Source organism: Erithacus rubecula, assembly GCF_903797595.1.
Source record: "Erithacus rubecula genome assembly, chromosome: 16".
Taxonomy (NCBI): domain Eukaryota; kingdom Metazoa; phylum Chordata; class Aves; order Passeriformes; family Muscicapidae; genus Erithacus; species Erithacus rubecula.
This window is the reverse complement of record NC_136668.1, coordinates 17604575-17623839: the sequence shown is the minus strand read 5'-3', so window position 1 is coordinate 17623839 and position 19265 is coordinate 17604575. Positions and strand designations below refer to the sequence as shown.

The 19265-nt window shown below is 41.6% G+C and overlaps 1 protein-coding gene across 3 annotated transcripts in view; it reads left to right on the top strand.

Annotated features, from left to right (window-relative positions):
- JAKMIP2 (janus kinase and microtubule interacting protein 2) overlaps positions 1–19265 on the top strand; it is a 40686-nt gene that overhangs the window by 16481 nt on the left and 4940 nt on the right. For all 3 annotated transcript variants that reach the window (XM_079320158.1, XM_079320159.1, XM_079320160.1), the window contains exons 4-21: positions 575–784; positions 1594–1692; positions 2310–2456; positions 4166–4306; positions 5186–5242; positions 7052–7171; positions 7674–7802; positions 8789–8872; positions 9177–9239; positions 9407–9505; positions 10799–10897; positions 11211–11264; positions 11974–12039; positions 12823–12891; positions 13540–13617; positions 14233–14436; positions 14891–14956; positions 15590–15662. In XM_079320158.1, coding sequence (XP_079176284.1) covers positions 575–784; positions 1594–1692; positions 2310–2456; positions 4166–4306; positions 5186–5242; positions 7052–7171; positions 7674–7802; positions 8789–8872; positions 9177–9239; positions 9407–9505; positions 10799–10897; positions 11211–11264; positions 11974–12039; positions 12823–12891; positions 13540–13617; positions 14233–14436; positions 14891–14956; positions 15590–15640 — 1836 coding nt within the window. In that variant the 3' untranslated portion in view covers positions 15641–15662. The remainder of the gene's footprint in view (positions 1–574; positions 785–1593; positions 1693–2309; positions 2457–4165; positions 4307–5185; positions 5243–7051; positions 7172–7673; positions 7803–8788; positions 8873–9176; positions 9240–9406; positions 9506–10798; positions 10898–11210; positions 11265–11973; positions 12040–12822; positions 12892–13539; positions 13618–14232; positions 14437–14890; positions 14957–15589; positions 15663–19265) is intronic.

Here is a 19265-nt window from a genome sequence, read left to right as displayed (position 1 = left end):
AGCAGCAATGAAGTATGTGCATGAGAGAAGGGAGTGACTTATGTGCAAAATGCTTACCTTGGAGCATGCGACCAACCACAGCCAAGCTACCCTCATCCAGAAGGGTGCCCTTTCTCCATCCCCAGAAAATGACATGAAATCATTTAGAATAACCTCTGGGTCCCCTGACTACTGCAAAAATGAACCTTGTCCTGGCCCCAACCAGGCTACACTGTCACGTGGAAAGCTGGACCTGCTTGTAGCAGTACAAAGTTTAGCTTGAAAATTGCGAGTCAAGAATTGACAACTAAGTAAAATAAATAGCAATTTAAACTGTCAGGAATTATACCACCCTCTGCCCCCTGCCAGTTCCCAGTCTGCATCCTACAGCTGTATTCTTGTGTTGACAAAATGCTCAGTGAATGTGCTCCTGTGAATTATGGCTGTGCCTCAGACTGTTGTATTTACAGTTGATGCAGTGTGGTAGACCAAATTTGTGGGGTGATCACTACTCTTATGTAAATAATGCAGTAAAAATTGGGGAAATGCTGTCACCTTCACACAGTAATATTGTTCTGGTGTTTCTTTCATTCAGATGGATGAGATCAAGGCTAAAGACAGGATCATATTTTCATTGGAGAAGGAACTGGAGACACAGACAGGCTATGTGCAGAAGCTGCAGCTGCAAAAGGAAGCTCTGGATGAACAGCTCTTTTTGGTGAAGGAGGCAGAATGTAACATGAGCAGTCCCAAGAGAGAGATCCCAGGAAGGGCTGGAGATGGTTCAGAGCACTGCAGCAGCCCTGTATGCAGGTTTTACTGGTCCCTGCAAAACAGTAACATGCATGTGTGTTTCTTGCTGACATACCTTCACAGGCTCTGGGGAGACATTCCCACTCATTCACTGCAGACAAGTTAACGTCCGTAGAGTCTTCAGAGGGCATGGTAGTTGGACAAAGCTTTGCACTGCTGGTTTTCATCAGTCGGTCTTTTCACAAATAAAACACATCTGAAATTATCAGTGCCCCTTTGAAAGAGTCATCGGTGAACCTAACTACCTGGATAACATCCATCCTCAAAAGCAGGTAGAATTAGGAGGATGAGAAGGGAGGGGCAAGGAGAAGGCTGGGCATGGAGAATCTGTGAGACTTTTAGAGATCCTTCTCTTTGTCTGTCTTCCCACAGACAGCCCTTGGGTGTCATTCACAAAGCACACAAGTCACCCATTGTGTGATTAAACACATATAAAAGCGTATTTACATATATACAAATGAGGAATCATATCTGTAATTGATCCTGGCTTTTTCACCTGAGGTAGTGGCTCAGCAAATAGAAGTAATCTATAGGAAAAGGCAATAAAAATTAGAATATTTTAGCTTTTTTATCTCTGTCATAAAAAATTATCATCTATCTGGTTGTTTTCTCTTAATTTTTTTAAAGTGGCTTAAAAATTTCAGTTAGAGTGTCCCCCAAACCAGCTAGTTTCTCCTGTAGGTGTATGTATATTGGCCAGCATGTTGAGTGCTGTGGAAGTGGCTGTGGGTGGCTGGCTGGTGTGTGTGCGAGGCTGCTTTCCCGGTGGCAGGTCAGTGACGTGTGCCTGGCTGCCCGCAGGAGCTGCGCCGGAGCCAGAAGAGGATGGCGGAGCTGAACGCCACCATCCGCCGGCTGGAGGACAGGAACGCGCTGCTGGTGGACGAGCGCAACGAGCTGGTGCGTGAGCTGTGCCGGGGTAAAGCTGGGGAGGGCAGGGGCCAGGGTACAGCCGTGTGCCCGTCCTCGGGACGCTGAGGAGGAATTGCTACCCTGAAATTAAACCAAGTTAAGTGAGTACAAAATCGCAGCAGGGCGTGTAGGATTCTGTGTGAATGCTTTTGTTCTCTCTTTTTCAGTACAGAAGAGTTGTGCTTGGTAACTCACCTTGTACGTGGTGAGACTTACCTTGTAAATGAATTAATGTCTGTAAGGCCTGTAGTCCAGTATTTGACCAGGTGGAAAATAAATACTGAGTCTGAGAAGAACTGACAACTGTGAATTGATCCCTTTATCTGATTTTCTACTCTGTGGTGATAGTTGTGTGCTGAATCAGGACCCTGGCTATTTAACCTGTTTATGTTGCTACTTCTCTTCTTAAGGATGAGTATGATAAATTCAACTCTTGATGGTTTTTCTTATTCCTGAGCTAGAAATCTTAATGCACTCCTTTCATATCAGTTTAGCCAGCTTCAATGTTCTTTATGTCGTAATGACAAAATAGATGTCAAGATTGCAAATTACAAATATATTCATGTGTCTGTCATAACAATTATTAATTGCTTTTATCAATCCAGTTGAAGCGTGTCCGAGAAGCTGAGAAACAATGTAAACCTCTTCTGGAAAAGAACAAGTGCCTCACGAAGAGAAATGATGAACTTACGCAGTCTTTGCAGCGCATGGAAGATAAACTCAAAGCAGTCACTAAAGAAAATATAGAAATGGTTGGTACTGAAGAGCAGAATGAGGATTACTGGATGAGTTATGTGTTGGTAGCCACATCTGCATAGTGCATGATGTACATAAATAGAGAACATGCATTGTATATAATGTGTAATACCATTGCTAAGATACAGCCATGGTTTGGTCTGCATTATTCTAGATTTACATACCACAACATTGTGTATTATGCATACATGGGCAATATATGTATGTGAATGCATAATCACAGTCTTTAATTCTATTCTCAGTTAGAATATTGAGTTCCAATTGTCTGAAAAAAAAGGAGGAAAAAAATGTTATATCATTGAGGCATGTCCTACTGTGCTATTTTTCATCTGGAAGTCAAAAAGGAAGCTGTTAAGAGTGATTATTTTTCAGCTAGAATCATGTTCTTGCATCATGTATACATTCTTTTTAGAGCTGATGATAACAAACTAAACTTCTGGTATAACACATACACATGGTAGGTGGGTATGGGAAAGGGAGAATGGTGGTGTTTAAATTTGGTTAGGGCTATACATTTCCCATGTCAGGGCCATATGAAGTGGGGTCAAAGCAATTCCTTCAGATGGGATTGTCTGGGTTATCAGTCTCTTTCCATGTTCTTATACATGCACTGATGTTGCTTTGGTATTTATGGAAAAGGAGGATGTTCTGGGTTGCCAGATGTAAGCTGGCAGACTGAGACAACTTCCCTTGCTAAGGGTGTTCATGGACCCTGCCCTTGTAGTAGCCACTGTCCTGAGCAGGGTGAGCCCTGCAGTGGGAGCAGCTTTCCTGCTGATCAGGCAGAGATGATGAGATTCACTTTCCTGTCCCACAGAGAAAAGATTTTAGTGTTACACGGTTAATCCACTTAAAGACTCTGCAATTCACATATGCCTAGAAGACAGATAAACTTATTGCAGGTGTCATGTGTCAGAATTATTCTTCCACAGCTGTGGTAGTACAGATTACAGTCCCTTGGGATCTCCCACAGCAAAGAGGAAGGACTCAGGACTCTGCAGACATTGCATCAGTGGGCAGCACCCCAGTGTGTGTCTGTGGACACAGTGTGCATGTGCTAAATTATCTCCCTGACACCTGCTCATCACACTTTGGATGCCCAAATCATGAAAGTTAACAAGCTGGGGGTGGCTAGAGTAGTTGTCACAGGTTTCAGCCATCTCCTTTCCCACAGATGCTCAGGAGCAGGCAGGATATTGACCTGTGCTTAAAATATGTCTGTTACAACAGTTTTTGCCTTTCCTTCTGGTGTGACTGGATACATGTCTTTCATGTGAGTAAAGCATGTCCATTGCCTTGCTGTGTATGGTCCTGCACTGAATATCAGTAAGGACATGGGCTCATGAGAGTAGATGCTGCTTGCCCACCTACCAGACAGGTTCAACTCTTTTTGCCACATGGGGGGCATCTTGATGCATGGCCAAGGAAGAGCTATGGTATGTGACCTTTAAGGGCTACAGAGGCTGTACTGCCACATGGTAACTAAACAGATAAAGCTTTGTCGTTCTGGTTGAAGAACTCAGCCTTGCTGTGTTGCTGTATTGTTAAGAAGCACAGATGGGCATTAATAAAAAATGATGTAACTGAAGCATATTTAAAGGTCTGTATATCTTACATGAAAGGTGATGTTTAGTTTGTAACTGAAAGATGGTCTTTTAATTGCTGAACGTTATTTTATCTCTTTTATCTTCTCTTCTTACCACAGAGAGAAAAAATAACATCACATCCTCCTCTAAAGAAATTAAGATCTCTCAATGACCTGGATCAGGCTAATGAGGAACAAGAAACGGAATTTTTGAAGCTTCAGGTCATAGAACAGCAGAACATAATTGATGAGTTAACAAGGGTATGTCCAGAGCACAAGGAAATTAGGAATGATTGCTGTGTACAGTTTACTACTGATAGTATTTCTTTTTACAACTAGAGGTTTGAGCATTCATACCTTACCCACTTTTAACATCTGCAGATGTTTGGCTGTAGGTGTGCATGTGCTCAGTTCACTGAATTTGTAGTGGAGCATCAACTCAAAGCATAACACTGTGAATTGAGCTCCAGAAAGGAATGTGGACTAAGAACTATGGAGTTTGGGAAAGTACCTACATGTTCACAAGGCAGGCCTGTACTGGGGTGTTCTACCATTATAACAAAGTTGTGTTTTTTTAATAAGCACCTGGCCCACAGTGCCATATAATATGCTGGAAAAGCATGTACAGCTAGACACTGGGTTTCCAGTTCTGTCATTTAATGCTGACAGTTCCTTTGTCAGTGGACTTTGCATTATGATACTGAGGAGAAGGATTCTAAAACTGGCTGTTGTCTCTTCTGAGAGAGAAGAGACATTGCTAGGAATGGTGAGGTCAACGCTCCCATCATTTAATGACTTTGAGACAGAGGCACCATCTCCTCATCAGGGAAGGCTGACAGCCCCTTGTACAATTCCCAAACCCATGCACCAAACCTCCCAGTGATTTTACAGGGCTGTCCATCTGCTCCTGTTGTTTGACAGCTGCTCAAGTCAAATGCACAAGGGCTTTTTTCAGGTGGTTTTCAGCTGACACACATACAAATTTGGATATGAATCCTCCCTTCTACCTGGAATCAGATTCCTGTTTGAACATATGGAGAGAGTCACTGGAAGTTCTATTATTTATTTCCTCTGTATATTTGGCCATCTAACAGCTGCAAAGAAGTGAAGAGAGAGTAACTTTTTAATCTTACTTTCCAGGACAGGGAGAAACTCATTCGTCGGAGAAAGCATAAAAGGAGCTCAAAACCAATCAAGGTAAGATGAAAAATAATTTCTCATTTGTGGTGTTCAAGTAGGCTGTGTAGGAAAACACACTTTAGCAATCTGATTAAAGAGAGCTTTGTGGATTATAACAATCTGCTTTAGTGATCAGGTTTAAAAATTCCTTAGTTACTTTGGGAGAGCTTTTTAAATCCACTTTGAAATTCTGTTAAAAGTGTGCAGCTATTTTATTTTCAGCAAAATGGGGTTCCTGTCCCATCCCTCATCCTTCCCCCCACCCCTTCAAGCAGTAACAATTGGCCTTCCATTTGATTTCTATAAGTATTGGTCTTAAAGTCTGTTACGCTGAGAGGTATTTACCTTGTCAGAGACCTTCCCATTTTTTTCTGAAATCTGTTTTTCACAACACATATGGGCTAAAGCCAAATCCCTGTGCATCTCTATTCTTCAGGTGGAAATTTCTGCCTGAGGTACTATGTCATGCTCTCCTACTCAGTTCCAGATACCTTTGACTAACCTTTGTATCACCCTGTATTAAGTCCAAAGCCAGTATAATTTACAACAGTTTTAGAGCTGAGTAGTTAGGAGTAGTTCACATAGCTCCTTTGTCAGTTGGAAGCAATACTTTGCAACATTCACATCCCACCTCCAAAAAATGGAATTTCTGGTTGTTTGGTTGCACTCAGCCCTCCAAGAGCATCCCTTAGTGCATCAGTCATGTTCTGTGAAAGTAAGGCAGCACTGTCTACACACTGGGAATTTCAGACCAATAAATCCTGGCTGTGTCATCATTGTTTCTGTGTGGGTTGTGAAGTGGTGTACAGCAGACACAACAAGGACCGAATAGTATTTTCATCATTAAATTTTGTTTCTAAACCAGAGATTATAACACTGGAGAATATGGCAATTGTCTTCACTTGGCAACACAATGAGCAAAAATTATAATATATGTAAAAGCCAGTTGACATCTTTGGTATGTGTTTTTTGTGTGATTCAAACTCCAGGTTTAGAAGGTTTTAACCTGTCAGCAAAGTGAAAGATGTTGCTAAGAAGTTCTCCTTAATTGCTCGTCAATCAGTTTGTCTTCAGAAATATTCATAAGCCAGGCATTTAAAAGCTCAAATCTATACCCTGAAACCAAGCTTTCAGGGGCAAGCATCTGTGTCTTCATGGACACATCTCACAGTTTTCATTTGATTTCGTTTGGCTATGAGAATGGCAGTAGGGAGGTGTCAGGCACACAACCAAACTGTGGAGCATGAGCAAGTGTTGATAGCAGATGTGAGTTACTGTAGTCCTGGAAAGATGCAATGGAAGTTCCTTCACATTGTTTTGTATTAGCACAGCTTTCACTCAGATGGTCCAACAGCAATATAACAAGAGAAGCACCTAGACATTGAAAGTATCAGCAGTGTCTGTGAGAAGGAAGGTGCCTGCCTGTTCTACACATTTCCAGCTCCTTATGATGTTACCTTGCACTCTGATCTGCATGTTGATAGATGTCTTCTGAAGAGCTTTGTGGTTAACAAACAATCCTCCTGCCTTCCTGCAAGGGCAGAGACTTTTCCTCTGGCATGTTGCTGCTCATTTTATGTTTTCCAATTAGACTGAGACAGACCCTCAGAAAAATTATTCAGCAAACTCACTCTCCACCAGTACAAGACCTGATCTTCTGTGGGTTTCCTTTGAGTTTGTTTGAAGGTGCTAATTGCAGGGGTAACCCATTCTTCATTTTTCACACCTCATATTTTGAGTAACTAGCAACTCCCCCATCTGCCCCTCTCCAGAACACATGCTACAAGTTTACATGAAGGTTCAGAAATCATGTTTCTCCTTCTATAGAGGCATGTGGTGGATACAGTTTTTGGGTATGATGATGATTCTATGGACTCTGAAACATCCTCTGTGGCCTCATATAGAACAGACAGGACACCAGCAACCCCAGATGATGATCTAGATGAGGTAAGATCTGCCTCTTTCCACAGAAAAGTTACAGGTTTTCAAGAGATGATGACTTTCAAAACAAATTACTTTCAAAACAATGGCCTGAGGCTGTGTCAGGGGAGGTTTAGGTTGGATATTAGGTAAAGGTTCTTCTCCCAGAGGATGGTTGGGCACTGGAACAGTCTCTCCAGGGAAGTGGTCACAGCACCAAACTTGACAGAGTTCAAGAAGTGTGGACAACAGTACAGTGACTGTTGGGGATGGTGCTTTGCAGGGCCAGGAGTTGGACTGGGTGATCCTTGTGGGTACCTTCCAACTTGGCTGATACTGTGATATAAATGCTCTACAGTCTCCCAAATTTTTTTTAATTTCAGATCACAGTAAGCTCACTGTGATCCAAAAAGCTATTTGAATCAAGACCTGTAAACCAGCCACTGTGCTTAACGAATCACATTTGCATTCTTTGCTTTGGCAGTGCTTTGCTCCCCATGGCTTAGACGTGTCCCTTCTTATTCTTCAGGGTTTAGCAGCTGAGGAGTCAGAGCTGCGGTTCCGACAGCTGACCAAGGAGTACCAGGCCCTGCAGAGAGCATATGCACTGCTGCAGGAGCAGACAGGAGGGGTCATCGATGCTGAAAGAGAAGCCAGGGTCAGTGTTTGCTTGAGTAACAGTATTCCATTGCTGTCAGGCCAAGAAACCCCTCAAAGAGACCTACAGTGGAATGGAGCTGCATACGCCATCCATAACACTGAGAAGTGTCTGTTCACTCATTTGTTGAGTACATTTTTAATAGAGTGACCATTAAGAATGGACACAATCACTCAGTTTACAGGAAACTGTCCTCCATCTGAACCTGAAAACTCTGCAGTTAGGTAGGCATGCCAAAGCAGACAGCTCTGCAGCCTGGCACAGAATCACAGGGGTTTTCTCATCATTTGCCTAGGTGTGATAGGATTGGGTTTTAAAGGCAAATGAAGGCCTGTGGGTTTTCACAAAGGCACGTACTGCACCATCTTTAGGAACATCTGAATGTTTCTAATAGAGAAATGCAAATTACATTCAAATTTTGATGTGGTGCAGGCCACAGAAAGCCTTCAAAGGCTAAAAATATTGTCCTTCTAATAACTTATAAAAATCATTCGGGCTGTAAGGCACCTCAGGCAGTGTCCAGCCCAAATTCCTGCTCAAAGCAGTCTGACATCATGTCAGTTTGTTTAGTACTTGGTTGAGTCAGCTCTTCAACACCCCCCTGGCAGTTAAAATTGCCTCTTCCCACTACCTGTTGCCACTCTGATCTACTAAGCACTTTCTTTGTAATTTAGTGGTTTCCCCTTATTAGGATCTTTGAGCAGAGCACCCTGAATACCTGAGCTTGTGTTTTGGATTGCTCTGATGCAATCCATGGTGGAACAGGCTTGGGTGGGGAGCTGGGGCCAATCTACCCCTCTGTTCCCTTGTGTCATCTGTGTGCCAGTCTGAGGGGTGGCACAAAACATCACTGAGACAGAATATTCCTAATGGTTGCTCACTCAGTGGAACTGACAGCATGAACCCAGGCTGTGCTGGTTTTGGTTTCCTTTTAATACCAGTCACATTGCTGGTTTTGTTACTCTTTAATGTGGTGACTTCAACAGGCTCAGGAGCAACTTCAAGCTGAAGTCCAGAGGTATAAAGCCAAAATAGAAGATCTGGAGAAAACTTTGGCTCAGAAAGGGCAGGTAAGTAATTATTGTGTGTTTTTTTCCCCCTATTTTGTATCCTACGTGCTCTGCTTACAAAATACCTAGCAGAATTTCAGTATAAGTTTCCATGAGATGTGATGCTGGCAGTCAGTAAAAAGACAGATCCGGCAAGTTCAGAAGCCTTGCTACACCTTGGTAAATTTAAAATGTTGTTGTTCTGTGAAAGACAGCTTATTCCTGTAGGATGTTAAAGCCTGGATACGGTGGCTCCAATTTTCAATAAATGTGCCCAGCCTCATGGAATTTGATTATTCTGTAATACTACTGCTTCATCCAACAGGACTCACACTGGGTGGAGGACAAGCAGCTTTTCATTAAGAGGAACCAAGAGCTTTTAGACAAGGTTCGTTCCAAAGGTTTGCATGTTCACTCTGGGGGGTTACCTGGGTCTGTGAGGCATCTTAAGGGTTTTGATTGTGCACAGCCTGTGCTACCTCAGGTACTACTCACCAAATAGTTCGTGGTTCTTGTGACGGTCACTCAGGTCAGGATTTAACATGTCTCTGTTAGATAGAGAAAACGGAAGCAGAAAACAACCGTCTGCAGCAGGAGCTGCAGGACGCGCGGGACCAGAACGAGCTGCTGGAGTTCCGCAACCTGGAGCTGGAGGTGAGAGGGACTGGGCTGTGGGGCATGAAAAGGCTCTGCTTGCACTGGGCACCAGCTTTCATCAAGGGTTTGCACAAGTGTATTGCTGTTGTAGCAATAAAACAGAGTAACAGATCAGGCCTGGCATTTTTAACTGTGAGCTGAAGTATGTCAGCTCTAATATCCTGGAGATGGTAAGCACCACACCCAGCCAGGTGCCCAGTGTGCTTGGGTGAGCTCAGCTGATTAACATGAGTGTGCCTGTGGCCCTGATTTTTCCAACACCTGGAGAAGCCTGTCTGCCTGTGCAAGGGCTGTTCCTTCTGTGGAGCAGCTCTCCCATGACCTGCAGTGGGTCAGACAGGCTCTCAGTGGTGCTGGACATTGATGCAGGAGCTTCAGAAGCCTCTGCAGACCTCAGGCTCCAGACTGCCTCTAGTTACCATCTCTTCTTTGGAGTGCCAGCCAACCAAACCTTCACCTACTCTCTTCCCCACTATAAGCTGGTTTATTTTTTAGTTGTTTGTTTCAGTTACTGTCCAAGACCAAATGCATTTGCCACACAGAGCTTTTCCTGGGCCTCGTAAATTAATGTTAAGACTTACCCCTTATTCACAGACCTGTCCCACAGTTTTACCTGATAGCTGTGTTTCCATATGGCAGGGAGCTGAACTGATGAAGTGAATTATATATTCATAAACCAAAAATGTGTATGAAAGTGATGCTTAATCTTCACTTCCGTGCTTGCCTGAGTACTTGAAAGAATGAGGAATTGCATCTTAATTTTTTTTTTTGTCTCTGGTCCTTTAAAACTGGACAAATATTTGTAAATCTTAAGCAATAAAGGTGTATAAATAGCTAAGCTGATCAGGTTTTTTTAACATATTGTTTTCCACAAATGTTAGAGTGTACAGCATCCCAGGATGAAGAAAATGTGTTCTCTGAGTCTCCCTATAGTCTAAAGTCAAACACATGTTTCTAGAGGGAGTATTTACAACAATGTGGAGTTGTTGAACACTTCCTAAAGCAAATCACTTGAATCTTAGCTAGGTGGCAGCCTTTCCACAGCCAGTTTACAAATTGACATAATTTATCGAACAATCTCGTGTTAAAAAGGTACCTTGGGTTTAGGGTCCTGTCCCACTTGGCTCACTTTGTCAGACAGGTCTAGATTAGGATCTTCTTTCCTTGGCTTGTAAAATGAAGAGCTTGGCTTTGCAAGGCAAGCATGATATAAGCAGCAGCTATGGCATTTTCTGTGTGCATCTTCTTCATTTTAATAGATTCTCTAGCATCTTTTCAATTTATTTGCAGGAAAGAGAGAGACGGTCCCCACCATTCAATCTCCAGATTCACCCATTCTCAGATGGTGTGAGTGCTCTACAGATCTACTGCATGAAGGAAGGGGTTAAGGTAGGTCAGTTGTATGAAGCAGTGCTTCTCCCTGCAGGAGTGGTGGGTGATTCCCATATAATCTATTACAAATAACTCTATTAAACTTCAGGTATTTAAACTCAGTCTAACATAAGAATGTGGTGATGGACAAAGTTCAGTTAGACTCAAAATTCTCACCATAATGATAAAATCGGCTTCAATGGCAACTGAAATCAATGTGTGATGCATTTCCATAGGATAAAACAGAATGGGTGGCTTCCATGTGGTTCACAGGGTATCTGTCTATGATCAAAGGTGCATGCCATGCCTTTACTTTACTCTCTGTTTGCAGGATGTCAGCATCCCAGACCTTATAAAGCAGTTAGACATCCTAGGTGATAATGGGGTAAGTTGAAATGGGAGATACTTTCTCTTTACAAGCTGCATTTTGTACAGTACAGTAAGTGATATGTATAATTATGATTGTTTTCTAAGATATTTGTTAAATTATGCATCTGTTAAGTGTGGTTTAGCAGACTGGGAAGAATGTCCACTGCACCCCATTCACTAAAGAAAACACATGAATGAGTTTTGACAGTCTGAGTAAACTCTTCATCAGGGCTAGGATTCTTTCTAACAGTTTCATGAACAGCCAAGAATTATCAAATTCCCTGTGGCTTTCTAAGAGGGCATAACTGCCCGCATAAAAGAGATCCTGTATCTCTGGCCAACATTAGATATGTCTTTAAGAAGTTTACAAGAAACAAAAACAAAGGATTGTTATTGTCTATTCATGTGCTGATGTACATCAGTACTATTTTTACAAAAGCTTTAATGGAAATACAGCTTTTCAGCTAGCATGAAGACAAATGGGTATAATTTTAGTTTGCATTTCTCTTAAGGTATAATGGAATGAATGATACATTTAATCCTTATGTAGAAAGGCAAAAAGTCTTCTTAATATATTAACAGGGTCTGAATATTTCAGTGGAAATTGAACACTCAATACTACAGGGATCCTCTGAAAACTGTGGACCTGGTTTGTAGGCTGGATTGTCTTTATTCATACTGGAATCTGCTGCCAATTTTCCTCTTTCTTGTCTTTCTCTTCACAGAATTTAAGGAATGAAGAACAAGTGGCCATAATTCAGGCTTCCACGGTACTGTCCTTGGCAGAAAAGGTAAATTATGTGCTTGCTTTTCTCACAAGTTAACTAAAGCCTCATCTAGCACATTTTCTGCCCTGTTGTTGTCATCAACAACAATATTGTTAAACTTTTTAGTGTTGAAAGTGATTCCCCAAATAAAAGAAATTGTGCCAGCAGAGTCCCAAACACCTTACTGAAGCAGCAAAAATACCAAATTGAGCTAGTCCAAGCTGTGCAGTAGAAAAAACTACAAATACAAAAGTAATATGAAACAAAACTTGCAATTGAAAGTGAATGAGAAATCATCAGAAATGTAAGTAATTGGATAAAATTTGGGATTTACAAAGCTTCCAAAGGGATTTGTATACCAAGGTTTCACAGAAAGTATGTGTCTACCTTCCTTTCTTGGAAAATTAAGAAGAAAGTGCAGGTTGATTAAAATTGCTTTCTAAGTCTCAACTTCAGCACACAGCTTTTCAGCATGACAGCTTCCAGGGGCTCTGCTCAGCTGTGCCTCCTCTGCAGCAGAGCTGCCATAAGCCAGCTGAGCTGTTTGGAGATGCTGTGGCCCCACTGTGGCCTTTATCCCTGGGGTGAGATGGTTCCTTGTCCATCCAAGGCTTGGCTTTCCCACCCAGCAGTGGAAATCCTCTGGCTGCTCCCTGCCTGCAGACACCAGGCACAAACAGCCCCAGGATGGGCCCAGCACTAGCACTAGATGCTGAAAACACACTGACAAGCTGCTGCAGATATCCCACTTGCCACTGCTCGTGTGGAAAACACAGCAGGTTACAGGGCTCATTGTCTTCTTTCCAGTGGATCCAGCAGATTGAGGGAGCTGAAGCTGCTCTGCATCAGAAGATGATGGAACTGGAAAGTGATATGGTAGGAAAACTTTCCTTACTAGACATTTTAGGGACACTGATAGTGTCACACTTACTTTATGTCCCAAAAAATAACTAGGAAAATCTATTGGCAAATGAGCTATGCGGCATTTCTCTGAGTATTGGTGAAAAAACATAACTGTAAGAATTAGCTGTAGTGGCTTGTGTTTTTTCCTGTGCTGTATCTGTATTTAAGTCTGTTCAGGTTAAGGTGGACTGATAAGTTAAAGCACAGCAGCTGCCCCTAGGAATGTGAATGTCTGGTTAGTTCCTGTTCAGTTTAGTCCACTTTTACTCCTCTTCCAAAATAAGAGAAGGCACATAAAGAGTAATTCCTGAAGCCAGAGGAAGTATCTTTAGAAAAATCACACGGAATACCCTGAATTCCACTGCTGAAAAGTGAAGCCATACCACTGAAGCTGACAAGAGAGGATGGGCTTAATTCCATGGACATGAGATGTGTTCATCCACAAGAGCAATCTGCAGCTCTTTGCCCTTCCTTCTTTTCTAGCTGAGTCAGATACTAATAGCTCTGCTGAGCATCAATGGAAAACCAGGCCTGCTGAATTAGGTAGATGATTTGATAAAACTTCCTAAAGTATTTGGAGTAACTAATTTGTTTTTCTGTCCAAATGATCCTTCATTGTAGGAGCAATTTTGCAAAATAAAAGGTTATTTGGAGGAAGAATTAGACTACAGGAAGCAAGCTCTTGACCAAGCATACATGGTATGTACAAAGGGAATTCTGCAGCACATACTGGCCAACTCTGCAATAGCACACAGACCCTTGTAGAACCAGGAGGAGAGATTTTTGCTTTTTTGTTACTATTGGGCTTTCTAAAATTTGTTCTTTCCTCATTCTTCTGAAGTACTAGCATGCAATCTGCACAGCTTCAACACAATATATTGTTTTTTCGTGTCATAAAAAGGCACATCTCCTGAAGTCTGAAACTTGTCGGATTAAGGCAGATATATCTCATTAATATCAGCTTGTCCCAATGGAATTTTTTAGTGCAATAGGTGGAAATTTTAGAATTGGTGAAATAATTTACACTCCAGTATGAAAATTTTATCTAACTCTATCTCTGCAACTCCATAGAAAAGAGTAAAAGTGATGGATTTCAGTGAAAATTAATGCTAAAATATTAAAAAAAATAGAAGTTCCTATTCTTTTTTCAGAACATGGAACCATTTTCCAAGTTCAGTTTTTCATATTTTTGCACACTTGAGCACAGGGACTGCCTGTCATGCAGGGGCCTGAGTCTGCCATCAGTCCCCCAGTTCCCAATGTGGTTTAAACCATGTTCCATCTCTAATTGACTTTCGGTGTTGCATCAACCAGAGGATCCAGGAGCTTGAGGCCACCTTGTACAATGCTTTGCAGCAAGAAACAGTGATAAAGTTTGGGGAACTACTCACAGAAAAACAGCAGGAGGAGCTGAGGACAGCAGTAGAAAAGCTAAGACGTCAGATGCTGAGGAAAAGCAGAGAATATGATTGCCAGATTCTTCAGGAGAGGATGGAGCTGCTCCAGCAGGCTCACCAGGTGAGAAGGAGCCACACACAGGGTGTCTGCTCGGCTTTCTGTGTAAAGACAGCCTAATAATAACCCTTAAATCCTTTCAACACATCAAACTGTGAGAAATCTTAATGAATCGTGGTAGAATTCTAAAAATTATAACCACGATCTTACACTTTTCATCTGTTTAATACAGGAGTAATAAATAGATAATGCAAAACCAGATCCATCATTGATATTAATTTGCAGCATTTAAGGATCCAGTTACGTGTGTGCAGGTTCATATTTTAGTTGAACACATGGTAAAGCTGTGGTTTGGCAGGATGAGTGGGTGGTGTCACAATATGACACCAGATCATCCCTGCCACAGAAAGGGATTTGTTGATTTCTAGGCTTTTGGCACTTGGAATATTAAGCTACTTGTTCAGTGGGACAGATTTACTGAGAAATTAGTGTAGATGGTTTCTTTTCTGATTTCCAGAGGATCCGAGATTTAGAAGATAAAACTGACATCCAAAAGAGACAAATTAAGGATCTGGAGGAGAAGGTTGGTTCTGTTGTGCTTTTGAAGTGCATGATGAACTTTGTTTTGGGAGCAGTGATCCAGTTCTCTTGGACTACATGACCTTCCTGTTCTGCTCAGCCAGCTGCACCTGTTGGTGGTGGTGCACTGTCCTTTATTTTCAGTTTGTGTCAGTAGATACAGACTTTAATCTTGAAATACTACATTATATTATTAAACATGCAGTGGTGAGTTTGATGTGTGTGTGTGTGCATACCTATAAACATACATACATATGTACATATGTATTGATACATTTATATTTATATATTTGTATATCAAAGATATTTCTAGCATGGATTGCAGACACTGTTTTTTAGCTTAAAATACAACACATGCTATTTTTGATATCCAGATTTATCACTTGTGGGGTATCATGATGTGACAGTTACACCTCAGGCTTTCAATATGGTGCCAGTTGTAATCCATCACCAAAATTACTGGGATCTGTTTTCTAAGCCTGGGAGGTGGTGTGGTACTTACTGAAGTAACGAGGGAAATAACAGTGTTTTCTGAATGAATAAATATTCTAATTATTCTGCAGAATGCAAAAAATAATTCTGATGCTTACAATGCCATTACCTTTCATTTTTACACAATCTTATTTTTCTTCTGCAGTTTCTATTTCTATTCTTGTTCTTCTCTCTTGCCTTTATTCTTTGGCCTTGATGTCAATGTGCCTCTTGGAAAGGTAAGACTGTTTTATTTATTTCCTCAAAGCTAGCATTTCTTGCACAAAGCAGAGGATCACATCCTTGTATGTTCTTAGGGATGTTTGGAATCAGCAAATGCAGCAGGTTGTTGTAAATTTTTAATAGTTCACAGCAGGGGGTTGTCATACTGCTGAGTTGCTGGTGATATTGTGCTATTCATGACTGCAAAAATAAAAGCTAACAAAGAATTTCACAGTAGCAAAAAGCCAAGGGAATTGCAGGGACAGTTCAATGTTGATGTTTGCAAAGGGATGCAGATGAAAAAAAGTTAAAATAACCTCAACTATAAACACATTCTGAACTAACACTCAGGAAGGAGATCAGGATTTTAAAACAGGTAGAGCTCTGTGTCCAGCAGCAGGAAAAATACAAAAAAGGGCAAGGAAGAATGATCAGCTGCTGAGAGGCAGGAAGGGAGAGACAGAGAAATGGAAGGATTTTTCTGACTCAGGAAGTAACACTGCTAAAAGGAGTTATTGGAGAAGTCTAAAAATTTGTCATAGAATGGATGGACAGATGGATATCTGTCTGTCTAACACAAACAATTACCATGTGATAAGCTTTAAGTAAGCAAAAATTTATAGTTAAGGACACAGGTTGTAAAGAAGTCTGTCACAATATAGCAATGGCAGCTGAAAATTTAGAGTTCAAAAAGTAATGTGAAGATGGGGAAATGAATCAGAGAACTATAATGGTCCCATTTTTCTGTGGCTAACCACTTCCAGAACAAGGATGCTGGGCTAGAACAATTTTTCTTTTGATCCAGGATAACAGAAGTTAGCCTAGAAAACATAATGTTAAAGTCTCAAGAACATGTAATGAGCATAATTTTCTGATTTGGGGACAGACCCATAGCATTGAATTTCTCAGTCTCTCTTGGCTCTGGCTTCAGCTGTGCCAATGAATAATTCCTCTGCTCTACACTTGAGACAAGACAAGATACAGTTGTGTGAAAGATATTCTGCCTTCCACTATTTGTACTAGCTTTGTTTTCAGATGCAATGCAAGATACTGATCATAATTAAGTGGCATGGGTCCAGTTTGGTGGGTTTTCATTTTCCCTTTAAGGAAAAGCCCCTACTTTGTGCTTAATTTCAGCTAGATCAGAGCTTTCATTTGTAGTTTTGTGCAGATGCAGAGACAGCTCTCAGAATTATCCACATCAGCTGGACTCCACTGTGTTCTTGTAGACCTCTAAATGAGAGTTTCCATGGGCTGTGACAGCAACACACATGGAGGTTGGCTTGATTGGGGAACAACCCATGGAAAAGAATTAGGAGAAATGTGGACAGATCAGTGTTGTTTACAGCTCTTGTAAACAACAGTCAATATTGTTATCAAGTTGCTGTTTAAAACATACTGTCTTGATTCAGTGGTCTTGAAACACATTAAGTTACAGCTGCATACTTAATTGTGTTCCTGCTGCAGGATTTCTGAGAGCCATGGTACAGCATGGTATGGCTGTGAGGTGTTTTAAGTGGCTGTGACTGGTGGCAGTTTGACTTTACAGTTTCTTGGTTATTCATAATGGAGGAAGAAAAATCAGAAATTCTTCTGAAACAACCAAATTATGGACAGAATAATTTCAAGAAGCTAAGATTTACACAGTACACTTTATATGACTTTTGCTGTACCACAGAATCCATGAGTCCAGAACAAGCAGTTAACCTAGAGGGAGATTCCAAATAAAAAGAATTCTTGGATTTAAGGTGCACCTCGAAAAAGCACAGGAACTGATACTGACATTTGCAAGTACCTGTCTGCATGATTATTTTCCATTTGCCTGTACTGTCATCCTTTTTCAGTTCCTGTCACCACTAGAATAATGTCCTTGTGCAGCATATGAGAAAAACCTTGCCAATGAGAGGTTGAGAGTTTTCTGTAGATATGGTTTGCACCTACATTTTTCCACTAGTGTGGGTATGGCATTGGTTTTCTAGTGTGTATTTGCCTCTTCTGGTACAGCTACAGAATTGGTGAGAAGCTTGTATGTCCTAGTTTCACCAATACCAATCTCCTAACCCTTTGCTGATAACACTTACATCCTTTTGGCTTAATTTGAGGGCAGGTATTGGCTGGTTAGAAAAGCCAATGAGATGCTTAAGGTCAAAACTCCATATCTTTCATAAGTTGTAGGAGGTTTGCTGTTTTTCACTTGCAGTCATCCTGCCTCCATGGGCTGCTGGGTTCTGCTCACTGTCCTGTTCCTTGAACAGGACTAATAGTCAAAACAACATAAACATTTCTGTGCTGTCTTTAGGGCTGGCACGACCATCCCAGCTGCACAATTCACTGATGTCATTGCAGGGAATTTCATGGATCCCTTAGGGACTGTGTCAAGACTTCTGTTCCCTCTCCACCCCCCATTCTGGCCCAATCTCCCCTTCAATGGGTTTTCCTCTTGTTTTACATAACATCTAAGGTTTAGCAGGTACAAATCCCTCTGGAATCACTTTGTTGAGCCCAGAAAGGCTGCTCTAACTACAATGCCAAGATGAGTTTCACTCATTGAACTCACTGTTGCTCCATAGTGGCTGGTCCCTGGAGCACACAGGGATCCAGTTCCCCATGGAGAGGATGAGAAGCCCCAGCAGGAGCTGAAATGTGGTTTGCAGCCCCAGAAAGCCTGCTAGGCAGTTGTGGCACTCCTGGGACCACCCAGGAGATGAAGGATTCTTTTGCCTTTCCCATTCTACTTTTGCATATTTGGCTTTATGAACATCAGGTAGGGATCAGCAAGACAGATTACAGTGAGCTGAGTGACAGAAGAAGGAGCCAGGACAGTGGTGGAGATAAAATGATTTAGACAATCAACATTGACAATGAAAGTGGAAAAGTCTTACGGGTGAGGTGTCTGTGGGGGATATATAAACTCAATGCTTTTCCAGAGGATCTGCACTGCTGTGAACTCCCCTGAACTGTAGAGACAGCTGCAGCAGGCCCAGCATCACAGCACGCATACCTGTAGAGTGTTTTACCAAGGCCAGTCACTCCACAGGTGCAAAGCATCAAGTCTTGTAGCAGTTCCTCAAAAACAAGGCAATGGTAAGCTCCTCATCCCCTGCCTTCACCCCTGCTTTTTCCTCTGTGGGATCCTCTCCCCTGGATACTTGAGGGGAAATCTCCAGACACAAGCAATTTGGGAATGGTGTTGGCAACATGGAGAGGGATTTTAGAAAAGTCGTGTTTTCTGAGGCTGGAATACATGGAATTGGAGAGAATAACTAACATTGATTTGTGCTGCCCATTTGCATTTAAAAACACCTGCTTACCCGCGTGATTTAATTCAGCAAAGGTGAGCATGGCATGGGGAGTGTGCCATCAGCATTTTTTCTTACAACTATTGAGCTATGTTTATTGTCATATATATAATACACTATATCTATTGCAAAATTGCTTTACTTCCACTGGATGCAAGTGAACTGTCTTAGCCTTATCATAAGGGACTTCAAACAAATCAGATCCCTGATAAAACAAAGCAAAAAACCCAGCTCATCCTAGGGAGCCACTTGATGGTGAAAAGTCTTTGATTTTGTTCATGTCTTGGTGCAAAGTTTATCCTTTACTGATTTTTTTAACCA